This window comes from Rattus norvegicus, chromosome 7 (assembly GCF_036323735.1).
Source record: "Rattus norvegicus strain BN/NHsdMcwi chromosome 7, GRCr8, whole genome shotgun sequence".
NCBI lineage: Eukaryota > Metazoa > Chordata > Mammalia > Rodentia > Muridae > Rattus > Rattus norvegicus.
Genome location: NC_086025.1, coordinates 7,944,034 through 7,964,330, shown reverse-complemented (window position 1 = coordinate 7,964,330; position 20,297 = coordinate 7,944,034). Strand labels below are relative to the sequence as shown.

The 20,297-nt window shown below is 40.5% G+C and overlaps 1 protein-coding gene across 5 annotated transcripts in view; it reads right to left on the bottom strand.

The window, feature by feature from the left end:
* The window catches only part of Zfp77 (zinc finger protein 77), a 46,406-nt gene that overhangs the window by 2,749 nt on the left and 23,360 nt on the right, over positions 1–20,297 (bottom strand). Inside the window, exon 7 of one of the 5 annotated variants that reach the window (XM_063264476.1) lies at positions 4,193–4,262. The exons of 3 other annotated variants lie outside the window; for them this stretch is intronic. In XM_063264476.1, coding sequence (XP_063120546.1) covers positions 4,231–4,262 — 32 coding nt within the window. In that variant the 3' untranslated portion in view covers positions 4,193–4,230. Of the gene's footprint in view, positions 1–3,220; positions 4,263–20,297 lie in introns of those variants that run through there. One more of the 5 variants, XR_010053548.1, reaches the window with a different exon arrangement.

Sequence of the window (20,297 nt, the reverse complement as noted above, 5' to 3'; positions counted from 1 at the left end):
AGATAGTAAAGCCCCTAACCATGGGTCAAGGAAACCCAGGAACTAGGCTACAAGGACAAAGGCCAAGTGTAAACTGAGAAATAGATTACACTGAGAACAAGCCAGGTCTGCGTGGGTATAGGTACCTTCTAGTCCTTGTAGATACCTGTTCAGACTGAGTAGAGGCATTCCCTACCAAGAGAGGCATAGCCATTGTGGTGGCCAAGAATTTACTGGAGAACATATATCATCCCCAGGTATGGACTTCCCTCTTTGCTGGGCTCTGACAATGTACCAGCTTTTGTCTCTCAATAAGATAGTCACTTGTTAAGACGGATTGGAAACTACATAGAGCTTATCATTCCCAGAGTTCATGGCAGGTAGAAAGGATGAACCAGGCCATAAAAGAGACCTTAACTAAATTAACTCTAAAAATTGGTGGAGACTGGGTGCCTCTTCTACCCTATGCCTTATATAAAGCTAGAAATACCCCCTATATTTTGGATATATTAAGATATTATGTGGGAGAACTCCTCCACTCCTACTTAATCTTCAATCTGAAATTCTTACAGAACATGACCGTCAGAGATTTCTGGAGGTGATGCAGGCCCTTCACAGGATGCAAAGTAAATATGGCCAAACATTTGCCAAATCTATGAGCCTGCACTCCCTCCTAATTCTCATTGCTTTGAACCAGGTGATGAAGTCTGGATTAAGAGACATAATTACAGAACTCTAGAACCATGCTGGAAAGGACAGCACACTGTGATCCTGATCATACTGATGGCTGTTAAGGTGGACAGGATCTGGATGTGTATACACCACTCCCATGTTAAGCTTTCCAGGAAAGAGATGATATACCAGTTGGGGTCCCAGCAGAAGAGGCTTCCAGACAGACTACCACAATGGAAGGTCACCCCACACCCTGTCAATCCACTGAAACTGACTCTAACATTCCTGATCCTGCCTGCTTGCTACTCATGCTTTGCTGTAGCAGCCACTAGCCCTTCTATCTCCTGGTTCTAACCTGGCAGGTTATTAATGCTTCAACAGGGAAGATTGCCAACTCTACCTTCTACTTAGCTCTCCCAGGCCCCTGGTTTCCTGATCTTCATGTAGACCTCTGTGACTTAGTGGATGAGGGATGGGATCCCTCGGATCAACATCCCTTTCCTGGTTACAGTTGCAACTCACCTGGAGCCTAAGGAACACAGTGTCAGGCCTTTTATGTTTGCCTGGGGCACTCTTGGGCCCAGAGCCAGTGAACCAATGTGGAGGTCCAGAGTCCTTTTTCTGTGTTATGGTAGATGGGGGTGTGAATCTGTTGGATGCATAAGCTGGAAGCCCCCGTTCAAAGATGACTTCATCACTGTGACCCAGTTTGGAGATACAGACATCTAGAGCCAGGTCCTGCATAAGAAAGGACACCCAGCCTCCTAGGAGAGAGACTTGCAGATCTTGTTTTGAGCCCCCTTACTATCCATGTATCTATGGGGTGAGATGCAAGTCTTGTCATCAGGTTCATAGCAGCTGGCAAGAAGGCTGATTGGACTGCTGGTAAGCCAGGGGCACTAAGAAGACTTCACATCTCTGTTTATGGTCCGGGATTCCTATTTACTGTCTAATGGTTCCAATGTAGCCTTGTGAGACCCATGGTTCCCTTAGATCCCAACAAGGTATTAGCAAAGTCGAAACAACACCCCCAACCCCAACCTCTGCCTCTGACTACCATTACTTCCTCATCAGAACCCACCACCCTTTCACTTCAGTGAGGTCTCACTTCATCCAACGAACTTCTTCCTAAAAGGATTCTACCTCCTGCATTACCCACTCCATCACCTGAGTCAGGGCCCCTGCAATTATTGAAAGCCACATTCCAGGCCATTTGCTCCTCCTGTTCAGACTTAACACAGGACTATTGGTTATGCTTAAATGCTACTGTGAAGGAATAGTTATCCTTGGGAACTATTCACAGATAGTACTCAGTGTAGATGGCAGCAACCAGATAGAGGTAAGCTGATCCTACAGTCAATAACAGGACAGGGATAAAGAAATAAGGTAGCCTCTTCCCACCTCTGCAACCCCACCTACCATTGCAGGGTACATACAGCCCCCCAGAGAATGCTTGGTGGGCTTGTACCTTGGGGTTTACCCCATGCATTCATGGCCTGGTTGTAAATACAACTGAAAATTTTTGTGTTCTAATACAGTATGTACCTAGAATGGCTTATTACTCTGGGGAGGATGTTATCAACCAGCTAGCACCTCCAAACAGTTGAGTAAAAGTTAGCCATTTCCACTGTAGTACTAGGTTTTCTCCTTGGCATAGTGCTGGCTGGAGCTGGGACCTCAACCTTAATACTTCAAGATAAAAATCACAAGGCCCTACAGATAGTGATAGATGCAGATATACAGGATATAGAAAAAGTCCATCATAGTCTTGTAGGATACCCTATCCTCCCTGTCAGAAGTAGTCTTACAGAACAGACTGTAAGAAAAGAACAGAAGAGGCCTAGACTTGCTGTTCCTCCAGCAGGGAGGCCTCTATGCAGTCTTAGGTGAGGAATGTTGTTTCTATGTTGATCTCTCAGGGGTGGTCAAAGCATCCATGCCCTTAGAAAGAGACTCCAGGAGAGACAAATAGAAAAAGAACAGTTTCAGTGTTGGTATGAGTCCCTTTTCAATTGGTCCCCTTGGCTAATACTCTTGTCTTCACCATAGATGGGCCCCTGATCCTGCTGATGCTTGCTTTAACATACGGTTTTTGCATCATCAATGTTCTTATTAAGTTCATTAAGGATCAAATCTCCATTGATTAATTCATGGTCTTGAGACAACAATAACAGCCAATAGATGTATTTCCAAGATTTGGGATGGTGTGCTACTTTGGGAGGGAGTGAAGGGTCCCTTTTTTTTCATCCCATTTTGTCTCCACTCAGAAATTAGACCATAAAACATCTGCTACCCATCCTAAATGTAAGGTCTACAGCTTATCTTCCTGTCTGGGTTGCTGTGAGAACCCAGAAGCTGAAGTCTCTGTTTAGAACCTCAGTGAAACAGCAGGAGGCTAGGTAAATTAGCCTTTGTTCTATCTTGGCAGGAATTGAGAGGCTCTGAGTTGAAGTTTCAGGAAGAAAAGGGGAGGGAGACCTGTCTGTGCTCTTCACTTTCAATACTTGTATACCTTTCACCAGAGTGCATGATCACATAGTAAAAAGTTCACTACAAATTTTCAAATAAATGAATGTCATAAATCAAATAAGAGCTTTATAACAGAGAATGTCTACATACATATCCACTAGGAGTAATTATCTGGCTAAACATTCATCATTTGTTACTAGCTTACAAATTCATAGAGTTAAAAACTATAGCCAAGTTGTCCTTGGTTTTGTATAGATAAACCAAGTCAATATTTTATCTCTCTCTTGTATCTTGCTTTTTCTTTGTGAGCTTCAGTTAATGTTTTTTATAACTCCTTGGTTATACATTTTTATAACATTTATAACTCCTTGGCTCTACATTTTAGAAGTCTGTTATTTCAGAAGCAAAAGTAGTTCTTTATTAAAGGGGCTTAAATGTCTTTGGGTTACTATTCTAAAGTGGTGGTGATCTTAGCATGCTGGTTGTTTCTGCAGAATAAACACTCTTTGCTTTATTTGCATGCTTGCATACTATTTGAGTCTGAGGTTTTCCTTAAGCAATTTTTGAACCCTAACAGTACAAGACTTTATTTCATTTTTTGTACTTGTAGAGGTCTGCTTTATGAACAAATATATGGTCAGTTTTGGAGGAGGATCCATGAGGTGCTGAGAAGAAAGTATATGTTTGAATGACATCTTCTATAGATGTCTGTTAGATCCATTTGATTCATACTGTCTATTAATTTCATTGTTCCTCTGTTTAGTTTTTGTCTGGTTGTCCTGTCAACTGGTGAAAGTGGGGTGTTGAAATCTCCCACTATAAATGTGTGGGGTTCAATGTGTAATTTAAGCTTTAGCAATGTTTATTTTACAAATGTGAGTGCCCTTGTGTTTAGGCCATAGATGTTTGAAATTGAGATATCATGTTGGTATATTTTTCCTTTGTTGAGGAAGAAGTGTCATTCCCTGTCTTTTTTTGATTAATTTTGGTTGAAATTCTATTTTATTACACATTAAGACCCAGCTTGCTTTTTGGGTTCATTGCTTAGAAAACTCTTTTCCAGCCCTTTAACCTGAGTTCATGTCCAGAGGAGTCCTGCTGGCATCAGAATCATCCAGTCAACACCAGGGAAAACCAGATACCTAAAGGACAATGCAAAAAACACAAATCAACAAAATCCATGATCCAAAAGCTCAAATTACTCAAGATTCCCACAGACTTTGAAGCTCAAAAAGAAGGGCAGCCAAAGTGGGGATGCTTCAGTTCTTCTTAAAAGGGGGAATAAAAATATTCATAGGTGGAGATATGAAGACAAAGTTTGGAGCAGAGACTGAAGAGAGCCTGTCCTACCTTAGGATCCAGCCCATATACATACAGACACCAAACCCAGACAATGTTGCTGATGCCAAGAAGTACATGCTGATAAGAGCCTGATATAGCTGTGTCCTAAGAGGCTCTTCCAGAGCATGACAAATACAGAGGTGCATGCTGGCAGCCAACCATTGATATAAGAACAGGGTCCCTATTGGAGAAGTTAGAGAAAAGATTGAAGCCGGATTTTGTAACCACATAAGAACAGTAATATCAACCAACCAGAGCTCCCAGGGACTAAATCACCATCCAAAGAGTACACATGGACAGACCCATGGCTCTGGCTGCAAAGGTAGCAGAGGATGGCCTTGTTGGGACAATAGGAGGAGAAGGCCTTGGTCTGGCCAAGGCTTGATGCCCCAGTGTAGGGGAATGTCAGGGTGGGGAGTCAGGAAGGGGTGGGTGGGAGGGTAGGGGAACACGCTCTTAGAAGAAGGGGGACAGGGAATAGGATAGGGGGTTTATGGACAGGAAAGTGGAAAAAGTGATAACATTTGAAATGTAAATTAAAAAACACCACCACCAACAGCAACAACAAAATAAAACAAAACAAAAAATCAAGTGTCTATAGATGTGTGGATTTATTTCTGGGTCTTTGAGTTGATTCCAGGGATCAACCTGTCTTTTTCTGTACCAATGCCATGCAGTTTTTATCACTATTGGTCTGTAGTACAGCTTGAGGTCATGGATGGTGATCCCTCTAGAAATTCTTTCAGGGTTGTTTTGACTGTCTTGGGTTTTTTGTCATTCCATATGAAGTTGAGACTTACTCTTTCAAGATCTATAAAGAATTGTGTTGGGATTTTGATGGGGATTGCATTGAATCTGCAAGATGGCCACTTTTATTATGTTAATCCTACCTATGCATGTGCATGGGAGATGTATTTTGTGATATTTTCTTTAACTCCTTTCTTCAGGGACTTAAAGTTCTTGTCATACAGATCTGTCACTTGCTTGGTTAGTTACAGCAAGTAAAAGTTTAGTTTCTCTAATTTCTTTCTTAGCCTGTTTTTTTCACTTGTATAAAGAAGGGCTACTGATTTCTTTGAGGTAATTTTGTATGCAGCCACTTTTCTGAAGCTGTTTATCAGATATAGGAGTTCTCTGGAAGAATTTTTGGGGTTGCTAATGTATTCTAGCATATCATCCATAGATAGTGATACTTTGACTTCTTTTACAATTTGTATGCCCTTCATCTCCTTTAGTTGTCTTATTGCTCTGGCTAGAACTTCAAATACTATTTTGAATAGATAAGGAGAGAGTGGGATTTAAGTTTCTCTGCATTAAGTTTGACGTTGGCTATTGGCTTGCTGTTTATTGCTTTGATTATGATTAGGTATGCCTCTTCTATCCCTAATTTCTGTAAATCATTTAATATGAGGAGCGTTGGATTTTATAAATATGATTGTATTACATTGATGAAGTTCCATAGATTGAACCATTCCTGCATCATTGTGATGAAGCCTACTTGATCTTGATGGATGATATGTTTAATTTTTTTCCTGGATTCTGTTTGTATTTTATTGAGTATTTTTGCATCAATGTTCATAAGAGAAATTGGTCTGAAATTCTCTTTCCTTTTTTGAGTGTTTGTGTGGTTTAGGTATCAGGATGATTGTGGCCTCATAGAATGAGTTTGGCAGGGTTCCTTCTGTTTCTATTTTGTAGAACAGTTTGAGGAGTATTGGAACTAGCTTTTCTTTGAAAGTCTGGTGGAATTCTGCACTAAACCTATCTGTCTCTGGGCTTTTTTTGGTTGGGAGACTTTTAATGACTGCTTCTATTTTTCTGAGTTATGAGGCTGTTTAAATAGTATACCCGATATTGATTTAAATTTTATAAGTGGTAGCTGTGTAGAAAATTGTCCATTTCAATAAGAATTTCCAATTTTGTGAAGCATAGGTTTTTGAAGTATGACCTAATGATTTTTGGAATTTTCCCTGGTTCAGTTGTTATGTTTCTCTTTTCATTTACTGATTTTATTTAAATATCGTCTCTGTTTCTTGGTTAGTTTGCCTAAAAGTTCGTCTATTTTGTTGATATTCTCTAAGAACCAGCTCCTGGTTTCTTTGATTCTTTGTGTTGTTTTGTTTGTTTCTAGATGATTCATTTCAGCCCTAATTTTGATTACTTCCTGCCTTCTACTCTCTGGTGTGCTTTTCTCTTTGCTTGTTTTTTTTTTTTTTTAAGAGCTTTCAGGTATACTTTTAAATTGTTAATATGAGAACTTTCTAACTTTCATCTTCACTCAGGATGATATTTTGTAGTTCCATCCATTTGCCTAAGGGTATGGGAGAAGGGGAAAAGGCGATAACATTTGAAATGCAAACACATTTTAAATGGATATTTTTATTTACATTTCAAATGCTATCCCATTTCTGGGTTTCTGATCCATAAACTCCCTATCCCATCCCCCCAATATTCTATGAGAGTGTTATCCCTCCCCAACCACCCACCCCTTCCCACCTCCCCACCCTGACAATCCCCTACACTGGGGCATCAAGCCTTGGCAGGACCAAGGGCTTCTCCTCCTATTGTCCCAACAATGCCATCCTCTGCTTCCTATGCAGCCAGAGCCATGGGTCTGTCCATGTGTACTCTTTGGATGGTGATTTAGTCCCTGGGAGCTCTGGTTGGTTGATATTACTGTTCTTATGTGGTTACAAAATCCGTTCAGCTCCTTCAATCCTTTCTCTAACTTCTCCAATAGGGACCCTGTTCTTATATCAATGGTTGGCTGCCAGCATGCACCTCTGTATTTGTCATGCTCTGGCAGAGCCTCTCAGGAGACAGCTATATCAGGCTCTTGTCAACATGTACTTCTTGGCATCAGCAACATTGTCTGGGTTTGGTGTCTGTATGTATATGGGCTGGATCCCAAGGAAGGGCAGGCTCTCGATGGCCATTCCTTCAGTCTCTGCTCTAAACTTTGTCTCCATATCTCCTCCTATGGACATTTTTGTTCCTCCTTTTAAGAAGAACTGAAGCATCCACACTTTGGCTGCCCTTCTTTTTGAGCTTCAAAGTCTGTGGGTATCTTGAGTAATTTGAGCTTTGGAGCCCTGACTCTTGTTGATTGTACTTTTGCACTGTCCTTTAAGAATCTGGTTTTCCCTGGTGTTGACTGGATGATTCTGATGCCAGCAGGACTCCCCTAGAAGGCAGGAAGAGCTGTGGGCCAGACATAGAGGACAGGAGACCCAACTTGGCTGGCTGTGTCATTTGTTATTCTTGGACCTCCCCTGCAGGCCTCTCTATGGAAGCAGGACACTCTTGGCATTCCCTAAGGTTCTTCAGGAAGGCAGGACAAGCTCAGAATTGGAAAATGGAGGTCAGGGGAGAACATGCAACTCACCTCTGCCAGGTGTGCCTCGGTTGGACTCAACAGGCAAGGAATTGTTGGGTAGTGTTCCCAGAGATATGTGTGTGTGTGTGTGTGTGTGTGTGTGTGTGTGTGTGTGTGTGTGTGTGTGTGTATAATTAATTCCATAAGACAAAATATAAACATAAAAATATCATGTTATAAAAATGGTTTTACAAGTAAAAGTAAAATTTTACCATATTTTATTTAGGGATAGAGCCTGTAATGTTGGTGATGGTGGAAAGAATATTAGCTGTTGAGTTGCAAACACACAACACAGATAAGTGTGATGAAGGAATAACGACTCAAATCCCATCCAGAGTGACTAAGTTACTTCAGAAAGGATCCACCTCCTAAAGGTACAAACACACCATTGAAGACCACAAACCAGAGACCAAGGCTAAAATACATCATTATATATTGGAGATTTTTCATTCAACCCACCACATTTTCATACAGGTCAATGGAGAATACATTTATCCTAGGCTCAAAGACAGGAACCACATTATTCCTCAGTCCTGATACTGTTCAAATATTCAAAATTTCTTATAACACTAAAGGTAATCTCTTAACTTTGACATTTTGTAAAATCAAAATACAAATTACATCTTTCTAATATACAATAGCACAGAATACATATATCCTTTACTAAGAAGAAAATACTGAACCAAGGCAACCCTGAAGACCTGCTGGGCAAATACCAAATCCTCCAACTCTTGGTCAGATACCTGGGAATTTAATTTCACATAGCTCAGATGGCCATTTGTCACTGCAACTTCCCATATACCTCATTCTTTGCCTCTTTCCACACCCTATATGCAGATATTCATGGCAGATGTCTAAAATCTTGGATATCTCAACATCTTGTGGTTTCAAAATGCAGTCCAGGTTTCATCATCATGGATTCACACAATGAACTCTCTTAGACGTTTCACTGGAGATCAGACTCAGCCAAAAATATGACTGAAAAGACACTGATCAAAGAAGAAGAATCTATAACCCTTACAATCTGTGTCTTTCTCATTTCATGGAAAAGTAGCATATAGACAATAATGCCGTAAGAAATTCTAGGATTGGATGCACACTGCCTCATTGGAACAAAGTATCTGCAGGATCTGTATAGAGTTGCTTTCTGGGACAAGGAATCACCTTGTTTTTTCCTGCCATAGTTAACGCTTTGCTGGGTGAAACTTATTTTGTATATGTCCAAAGAAGAGTAGGTACATTCTCTTTGATGACAATGATCACCCTGATAATTGATGGCTCTGTTTCAGCACATGACTGTGATCTGAATTTACGTACAGCTCTTTTTCTTTCAAAACCACACAAGTGTCATTAATTTCTGTCCATGTTATCCACCTCCCATAGACCTGCATGAGTCATGAGTAATTTTGGTGCCAAAAATTGTATCAGTCCATTACTCTTTCATTTAGTCTCACCTGATTTCACAGAACATGCACAGAATTATAGTGACAAAGGGTAACTTGATTATCATCTTGGGCAGGGCTGTGGCTGAGTGTTACATCCTGATATGCAGGCAGGCAAGCTGAAATAGTGATCTCTTGAAATCTCAAAGCCCACTTAGAGTAATACATTTAAACAAATGAGACAAGCATACTATTACATGGCATGCCACTTAATTTTACACAGTTCTACTAATTGAAGATCAAGCATTTAAACGGAGGAGCATGAGGCTGTTGAGCTAACATAAACTATGAAAAGAATGCAACCCAAGTAGAAAAGAGCTCCAAAGAAAACAGTGAAAGATTCCAATGGAAACAAAGAAAGAGAAAGAGGGAAAGAGAGAATCACTGAGAGTCAGAAAGACAGACAGAAAGAAAAAAATTTCTTCCAAATAAGAGGAAGCCAGATCCTCCAGCTAGGTTACAAGCTTCCTTAATATAATCTTTTTATCCTGTCTTTAAGAAGAGATTTAAAAATTGGTGACCTTCAAGCTCAGGTTTTAATATTTATCCATTCTCTGAGTACATGGGATTATCCCTTGTTTCCCTGGCTACCCAGTTCCATCAGAGAACTTGGGAAAGGTTCTGGTAGAAGCAATGAAAGCAGTCTGTTGGTGTGCTTAAGTGTAACTATTGTAGATGATGCCATTCAAAAGCTAAATTTCTAACTGTGTAGGAGTGCCACAAAAGGCTCCTAAAGTTTTAAATTCATTTAAATATTCAAACACGTTAAAATCTGAAAGTTTTCAACTCCACTCAATAGGAAGTATCAGAAATCTGTGTGATCTCAGTCCAGCCCACTCTCAACTGGGAGAAAATGAGGCCAAACAACCTCTTGGGTCTGGAGACTCAGGAGAAGGTGAAACAAGTTGATGACAACTTGGCTTCCACAATAACTAGGTAGTAAGACATATGGATAGGGGCTGGAGAGATGGCTCAGTGGTTAAGAGCACTGACTGCTCTTCCAGAGGTCCTGAGTTCAATTCCCAGCAACCACATGGTGGCTCACAACCATCTGTAATGGGATCTGGTGTGTCTGAAGACAGAGTATACTTGTATACATAAAATAAATAAATCTTTTTTTAAAAAAGACATATGGATAGACTTAACTGTCTCTATTTGAGGCCATGGAAATCTTTTTTCTGTCCTTAGCAATGTGGGGGGGGTCTACCTGCCTTGGTCATGCCAGAATACTATCGGCTCCTATATTTATGCTAACCTCACAAAAGTTTGTAGGGTTTCCTGGTTTTTGTTTTGTTTTCTAAAGAGAAGGTTAAGGGCTGGAGAGATGGCTCAGGGGTTAAGAGCACTGACTGTTCTTCCAGAGGTCCTGAGCTCAAGTCCCAGCAACCACATGGTTGTAACACCCTTTCTGGTGTGTCCGAAGACAGCAACAAGTGTACTCACTTACATAAAAATAAAATAAAGACTTTGAGAGAGAGAGAGAGAGAGAGAGAGAGAGAGAGAGAGAGAGAGAGAGGTTAACATTGTACGTTTAACCATTGAGAAGTGTGAATCCCACTGGGACTTGTGTCTGATGGAGGATGGTCTCCTTTGTAGAGAGCTGAGCTAATCTTGAATAGAAAGCAACCAGGTGGTTTACTGCCATCTTGGCTATTATTTCAATATTGTAACAATATACAATTTGAGCTACAGATCCAACAATTGTCCAATAAAAAGTGTAATAGGTTATGTTAGCAATAAAGGAATACTAATGAGAAAAGGTAATCATAAATAAAAACAAGATCAACACACAAGATTTGATGAATACTAAACATAGTGACATCCTCTAAGTTTAAATGTATGAATATAACTGCAATAAAGACTGTACTATCTAGTAAAGAATAAAGAGATCAAGAAAACTTAAGCACAAACATAGAAACAAATAAACAAACAAATTTTAAAAATGCATTTAAAATAGAGTAAATGTGGAAAATGAGGCCAGGAAACCCAGTGAGTTTGTGTTACTAACACATGTGACTGAACCACTGTGGCATCTACATATAAATGTGTTAATAACACAGACTTTATACCTGTGGAGAATTAACTGCAGACGGATCCTACACCTGAATGTCAAGTGCCAAGCGCAGAACTTCCAGAAGACAGTAGAGAAACTAGGACATTGTGACTCATTAAATCTGCTGTCCTGTACTGTAAATCCAGCTGAGGCCAGCTCATTGTATGATGTATTCATACAAGTGCTCTGTTCCCCATGCTATGCACAAGTGCAGCCAGGGGAACTAACTCATGAAGAGATCCTGCTTCCATGTAGGATATGCAGCAACATCAGGTAAACATATTGAACCACAGTGGACACCTCATCTCTTCACTTATTCTCACTACTACCCCCTTACCATGGTGCAAAGTCTGAGTCTGCCCAGATCTTATCACAGCTACCAACAACAAGCCATAGAACACTACCAGCAGGTCACAGAGCACCAACAGCAATGATAGAGCATCAACAACAGGCCATAGAGCCTGCACTGTAACTTCACCAGAGACCTAGAGAACTACAAAAGGTTTTGGGTAGCTTTATACTTCTCATCCTAGCCTGTGTCATAAGTTAGGAGTCATATTTGGGTTGGCCTGTGTTGATTGTACATGCACATGGCCTTAGAATTGGCCAAGTGCACATGTGGGCAAACAGTATGTGGCCTTAGATGTGCTAAGTATTTAGGAGAGGGAAACTGGCTGTAGATGATATAAAACAAAATTTTTTAAGTCAAAGAAAAAGGAAAAGAAAAAAAAAAACCAATGCTGAATTGTAAAGAAAGGGCTCCATGCAACGAATCCCACACACTGGTGTTTTTAACCAAAAGTAACCATAAGTAAAACTTAAACTGTGAGGGTAGTGTCAAGGCACTGCCCAGTGTCTTGTTATCTCGGAGTCATGAGAAGCTTATTTCAAGGTTGAAATCTGGAAGATATAAAGATTAGATTTGTGTTTGGAAAACTATAACCATAGAAAATGGATTGGGATTTGGACAGCATCAAAAGTAAAGCCAGACTCCAGATAAAATGATTAAACAGATTCTATTGACATGGGGAAAATAATCCAATAGAACTGAACTTAGTCTGAATATGTAAAGGTGACTGAATTGGAGAATTAAGATCAAGGAGTTGAGCACTCAAGCAGGAGGTCCCCTGTGGTCCAGACACCGTCCAGATCTGAAGGGACCCAGTCAACAGCTCCCTGCACCCAAATCCCTTGGGAGGGAGAGCTAAACCTTCAAGGGGCAGACACGCCTGGGAAGCCAGAAGAGACTACACTCTGCCCACATTTCTGACTCCAGAGGAAAACACCTAACGCCATCTTGGACCCCAGTAGGACTCAGGACAAACACTCATAGGAACAGCTGAAGACCAGTAGACGGGAAAGACTACACGCCTGAAAGCAGAACACTCTGTTCCCATAACTGGCTGAAAGAAAACAGGAAAACAGGTCTAGAGCACTCCTGACACACAGGCCTATAGGACGGTCTAACCACTGTGAGAAATAGCAGAACAAGGTAACACCAGAGACAAAGTGATGGCAAGAGGCAAGCACAGGCACCCAAGCAACAGAAACCAAGACTACATGGCATCATCAGAGACCAAGTCTCCCACCAAAGCAAACTTTGAATATCCAAACACACCATAAAAGCAAAATCTAGATTTGAAATCATATTTGATCATGATGATGGAGGACTTCAAGAAAGACATGAAGAACTCCCTTAGAGAAACGCAGGAAAACATAAATAAATAAGTAGAAGCCTATAGAGAGGAATCACAAAAATCCCTAAAAGAATTCCAGGAAAACACAATCAAACAGGTAAAGGAATTAAGAATGGAAATAGAAGCAATAAAGAAAGCCCAAAGAGAGACAACCCTGGATATAGAAAACCAAAGGAAGAGAAAAGGAGCCGTACATATGAGCATCACCATCAGAATACAAGAGATAGAAGAGAGAATCTCAGGAGCAGAAGATTCCATAGAAATCATCGGCACAACTGTCAAAGATAATGGAAAATGGAAAAAGTTACTGGTCCAAAACATACAGGAAATCCAGGACTCAATGAGATCAAACCTAGGGATAATATGTATAAAAGAGAGTGAAGACTCCCAGCTCAAAGGACCACTAAATATCTTCAAGGAAATCATAGAAGAAAACTTCCCTAACCTAAAGAAAGAGATGCCCATAAACATACAAGAAGCCAACAGAACTCCAAGTAGGTTGGACCGGAAAAGAAACTCCTCCTGTCACATAATAGTCAAAACACCAAATGCACAAAGCAAAGAAAGAATATTAAAAGGAGTAAGGGGAAAAGGTCAAGTAACATAAAAAGGCAGACCTTTCAGAATTACACCAGACTTCTCACCAGAGACTGTGAAAGCCAGAAGATCCTGGACAGATGTCATACAGACCCTAAGAGAACACAAATGCCAGCCCAGATTACTGTATCCAGCAAAACTCTGAATAAACATAGATAGAGAAACCAAGATATTCCATGACAAAACCAAATTTACACAGTATCTTTCTACAAATCCAGCCCTCCAAAGGATAATAAATGGTAAAGCCCAACATAAGGAGGCAAGTTACACCCTAGAAAAAGCAAGAAACTAACTGTCTTGGCAACAAAACAAAGAGAAGACAAGCATAATGTCACATCCAAATACGAATATAACAGGAAGCAAAACATCACTCTTCCTTAATATCTCTCAACATCAATGGACTCAATTCCCCAATAAAAAGACATAGATTAAGAAACTGGATATGCAATGAAGACCCTGCATTCTGCTGCCTACAGGAAACACACCTCAGAGACAAAGACAGACACTATCTCAGAGTAAAAGGCTGGAAAACAACTTTCCAAGCAAATGGTCTGAAGAAGCAAGCTGGAGTAGCCATTCTAATATCAAATAAAATCGATTTCCAAACAAAAGTAATCCAAAAAGATAAGGAAGGACACTTCATATTCATCGAATGAAAAATCCACCAAGATGAACTCTCAATCCTAAATGTCTATGCTCCAAATACAAGGGCACCTACATACATTAAAAAAAACCTTACTAAAGCTCAAAGCACATATTGCACCTCACACAATAATAGTAGGAGATTTCAACACCCCACTCTCGTCAATGGATAGATCATGGAAACAGAAATTAAACAGACACATAGACAGACTAAGAGAAGTCATGAACCAAATGGACTTAACAGATATTTATAGAACATTCTATCCTAAAAAAAAAAAAAAAAGGATAGACTGTTTTCTCACCACCTTATGGAACTTTATCCAAAATTGACCATATAATTGGTCATAAAACAGGCCTCAACAGATACAGAAAGATAGAAATAATTCCAGGTGTCCTATCAGAGCACCACATGCTAAAGCTGGTCTTCAATAACAATAAGGGAAGAACGCCCACATATACATGGAAGTTGAACATTGCTCTACTTAATGATAACCTGGTCAAGGAAAAAATAAAGGAAGAAATGACAATGAAGGTACAACATACTCAACCTTATAGGAAACAATGAAAGCTGTGCTAAGAGGAAAACTCATAGCTCTGAGTGCCTGCAGAAAGAAACAGGAGAGAGCATATGTCAGCAGCTTGACATCACACCTAAAAGCTCTAGAAGAAAAAGAAGGAAATACACCCAGGAGGAGTAGAAGGCAGGAAATAATCAAACTCAGAGCTGAAATCAACCAAGGAGAAACCAAAAGGACTATACAAAGAATCAACAAAACCAAAAGTTGGTTCTTTGAGAAAGTCAACAAGATAGATAAACCCTTAGTCAGACTAACCAGAGGACACAGAGTATGTGGCCAAATTAACAAAATCAGGAATGAAAAGGGATACATAAATACAGAATCAGAGGAAAATAAAAAAAATCCTCAGATCCTACTGCAAAAGCCTATATTCAACAAAACTTGAATATCTGCAGGAAATGGATAATTTTCTAGACAGATATCAGGTATCAAAGTTAAATCAGGAACAAATAAACCATTTAGACAACCCCATAATTCCTAATGAAATTGAAGCAGTCATTAAAGGTCTCCCAACCAAAAAGAACCAAGGTCCAGATGGGTTCATTGCAGAATTCTATCAGACATTCATAGAAGACCTCATACCAATACTATCCAAACTATTCCACAAAATTAAAACACATGGAGGGCTACTGAATTCCTTCTATGAAGCCACAATTACTCTTATACCTAAACCACAAAAAGACCCAACAAAGAAAGAGAACTTCAGATCAATTTCCCTTATGAATATCGATGCAAAAAATTCTGGCAAACCGAATCCAAGAGCACATCAAAAAAATCATCCATCATGGTCAAGTAGGCTTCATCCCAGGCATGAAGGGATGGTTTAATATACGGAAAACCATCAATATAATCCACTATATAAACAAACTGAATGATAAAAACTACATCATCATTTCATTAGATGTTAAGAAAGCATTTGACAAAATTCAACACCCCTTCATGATAAAAGTCCTGGAAAGAATAGGAATTCAAGGCCCATACCTAAACATACTAAAAGCCATATAAAGCAAATCAGTGGCTAATATTGAACTAAGTGGAGAGAAACTTGAAGCAATCCCACTAAAATCAGGGACTAGACAAGGCTGCCCACTCTCTCCCTACTTATTCAATATAGTTCTTGAAGTTCTAACCAGAGCAATCAGACAACAAAAGTAGATCAATGGGATACAGATTGGAAAAGAAGAAGTCAAAATATCACTATTTGCAGATGATATGATAGTATATTTAAGTGATCCCAAAAGATCCACCAGAGAACTACTAAACCTGATTAACACCCTCAGCAAAATGGCTAGGTATAAAATGAACTCAAATAAATCAGTAGCCTTCCTCTACACAAAAGAGAAACAAGCCGAGAAAGAAATTAGGGAAATGACACCCTTCTTAATAGTCCTTAATAATATAAAATACCTTGGTGTGACTTTAACCAAGCAAGTGAAAGATCTGTATGATAAGAAAGTCAAGCCTCTGAAGAAAGAAATTGAAGATCTCAAAAGATGGAAAGGTCTCCCGGCTCATGGATTGGCAGGATTAATGTAGTGAAAATGGCCATTTTAGCAAAAGCGATCTACAGATTCAATGCAATCCGCATTAAAATACCAATCCAATTCTTCAAAGAGTTAGACAGAACAATTTGTAAATTCATCTGGAATAACAAAAAACCCAGGATAGCTAAAACTATCCTGAACAGTAAAAGGATTTCTGGGGGAATCACTATCCCTGAACTCAAGCAGTATTACAGAATAATAGTGATAAAAACTGCATGGTATTGGTTCAGAGACAGACAGATAGACCAGTGGAAGAGAATTGAAGACCCAGAAATGAGCCCACACACCTATGGTCACTTGATTTTTGACAAGGGAGCCAAAACCATCCAATGGAAAAAAGATAGCATTTTCAGCAAATGGTGCTGGTTCAACTGGAGGTCAACATATAGAAGAATGCAGATCACCCTGTACAAAGCTTAAGTCCAAGTGGATCAAGGACCTCCACATCAAACCAGATACACTCAAACTAATAGAAGAAAAAGTGGGGAAGCATCTGGAACACATGGGCACTGTATAAAATTTCCTGAACAAAAACCAGTGGTGGCTTATGCTCTAAGATCAAGAATCGACAAACGGGATCTCATAAAACTACAAAGTTTCTGTAAGGCAAAGGACACTGCTTTTAGGACAAAATGGCAACCAACAGATTGGAAAAAGATCTTTACCAATCCTACAACAGATAGAGGGCTTATATCCAAAATATACAAAGAACTCAAGAAGTTAGACCACAGGGAGACAAATAACCCTATTAAAAAATGGGGTTCAGGGGGCTGGGGATTTAGCTCAGTGGTAGAGCGCTTACCTAGGAAGCGCAAGGCCCTGGGTTCGGACCCCAGCTCCGAAAAAAAAGAACCAAAAAAAAATGGGGTTCAGAGCTAAACAAAGAATTCACAGCTGTGGAATGCCGAATGGCTGAGAAACACCTAAAGAAATGTTTAACATCTTTAGTCATAAGGGAAATGCAAATCAAAACAACACTGAGATTTCACCTCACACCAGTGAGAATGGCTAAGATCACAAACTCAGGTGACAGCAGATGCTGGCGAGGATGTGGAGAAAGAGGAACACTCCTCCATTGTTGGTGGGATTGCAGACTGGTAAAACCATTCTGGAAATCACTCTGGAGGATCCTCAGAACATTGGACATTGAACTACCTGAGGACCCAGCTATACTTCTCTTGGGCATATACCCAAAAGATGCCCCAACATATAACAAAGACACGTGCTCCACTATTTTCATAGCAGCCTTATTTACAATAGCCAGAAGCTGGAAAAAACACAGATGCCCTTCAACAGAGGAATGGATACAGAAAATGTGGTACATCTACACAATGGAATATTACTCAGCTATCAAAAACAATGACTTTATGAAATTCGTAGGCAAATGGATGGAACTGGAAAATATCATCCTGTGTGAGGTAACCCAATCACAGAAAAACACACATGGTGTGCACTCATTGATAAGTGGGTATTAGCCCAAATGCTTGAATTACCCTAGATGCATAGAACACTTGAAACTCAAGATGGATGATCAAAATGTGAATGCTTCACTCCTTCTTTAAAAGGGGAACAAGAATACCCTTGGCAGGGAATAGGGAGGCAAAGTTTAGAACAAAGGCGAAAGGAACACCCATTCAGAGCCTGCCCCACATGTGGTCCATACTTATACAGCCACCCAATTAGATAAGATGGATGAAGCAAAGAAGTGCAGGCTGACAGGAACTGGATGTAGATCTCTCCTGAGAGACACAGCCAGAATACAGCAAATACATAGGCGAATACCAGCACCAAACCACTGAACTGAGAACGGGACCTCCGTTGAAGGAACATTAGATAGGACTGAAAGAGTTTGAAGGGGCTTGAGACCCTGTGTGAACAATAATGCCAGCCAAGCAAAGCTTCCAGGGACTAAGCCACTACCCAAAGACTATACATAGACTGACCCTGGGCTCCAATGTATAGGTAGCAATGAATAGTCGAGTAAGAGCACTAGTGGAAGGGGAAGCCCTTGGTCCTGCCAAGACTGAACCCCCAATGTTGGGGGGAGGGCAGTAATGGGGGGAGGATGGGGAGGGGAACACACATAGAGAACGGGAGGGACAGGGGTTAGGGGGATGTTTGCTCGGAAACTGGGAAAGGGCATAACAATCGAAATGTAAACAAGAAATCCCCACGTTAATAAAGATGACTGAAAAAACAAAAAAAAATAAAAAAATTTAAAAAAATCAAGGAATTGAAGTCAGAGATCTACTTGTCTACTCTTGAAGGCTGGGATTAAAAGGGTGGGTGTCCATGCCTGAATTATACACTTACTAAAGAAATTTTTGTCTGTCTGTCTATTATTTTTTGAGACAGAGATTCTCTGTGTAGCCCTGTCTGTCCTGAAATTCTGCAGACAAAGCTGGCCTCAGACTCACCGATAACACCTGTGGGCCTTCAACTGCCACTGAGGCTGCACCTTCAACAGTAGCCTTTCCTTTGCTTCTCAAAAAGCCAAGCTTTTCCTGCTTTTCATGACCTCTCAATGCTTTCAAAACCAGTGCCCCTCAGGGTGACCCTTACACATTACCAAGTCCAGATGTCGGCATGAGGCCTGTCTCTGGAATAGCATCTTTGTGCTGTGGGTTGCTGTCTGTTTTTTCTACCCCTGCAAAAGGGCTGCCTGTATTTAGGTGAGGTCAGGTAAAATGTTAGTCAGATAAGCCAAGAGCCTGTGATTGGGCAGTGGAAGCAGGGGGCAGAACTGAAAGTTTTAGAGAAGGAGGGAGGGAGGAAAGGAGAGAAAGGGGTGGGGGAGCTGGGAGTTTCATAGATAGATGACTGAGTAATGTAGGGCACATTTGTCCAATCTAGGTGTGCAGCTTGTATCTTTTGAGTTTTGAGTTCTTTGTGTAGGCATTTGTGGGGTGAAGGATTTACTGTTATAAATTTGGCTGGTAAATTACAAGCCTTTGGGGTTTTCATTTTATGGAGCTAGGGCATTAGAGCCAGCAATAGCCAGTTTTGGCAGGCTAGCAGCAGAGGGCAGATGGCTTGGGAAGTACAAGCAGTTCAGCAGTACTGCGGGAACCTAGGCAGACCACTGCTTGGGGTTCCCAATGGGGGTGGGGAGACCACCGTTGCCCATGCCTAGGCAGCCATAGTGTGGGTTGTTTTTATAATTGCATGTTACATCTTTGTCCTCTCAGAAGAGGCTTCCAGGAAGATTTCGCTTCAGTGATTCTGGTTTAGACTTAATCACTGTTAAATGATTCTTAGCTCCAGCTAACCAGCATCAATTGTCACAGTAACTCCTATTCTCCACTATAAAACCAGAGCCATGTGGCCAATGCTGCCACATTCTTTTGCTTGCTGGGGCTGTTCTATTACATCTTCACCAGTTTTGGATTTTTGATGATTCCCTTTATGGTCTATGCTTGGTTGTCCTGATACTTGCTCTGTAGACTAGCTTTGAATTCAGATTTGCATGCCTATGTCTCCTGTTGTTGGGTTAAAGGCAGATGCCACTAAACCTGGGATTTAGCTCATCTTTAATTACTTTTCACAAGGTCTTTATTAGCACAAACACTATGCCTCAGAATCCAGATCAAAAGTATGTGGTACAACCCTGAAGATCACTGGAACACAGTTTCTTTGTGCTCTCAGTAAACTTCCCAGGAGATTTCACTCCGTGATGCTGGTATCTTTTTAATCACCACTAATTTCTTAGCTCCAGCTAACCAGTATCACTTGTCCCAGCACCCCCTTCTATTCTTAAGTCTAAAGTCAGAGCCACATGGCCTAAGCTGTCAAATTCTATTGCTTCTTGGAGCTGGAGCATGCCCTTCCTCGTTCTATTACATTATTGCCTAATTTTCTGTTTTCAATGAATTAATTCTCTGCCTAATCTTGACTCTCCTGGAACTTG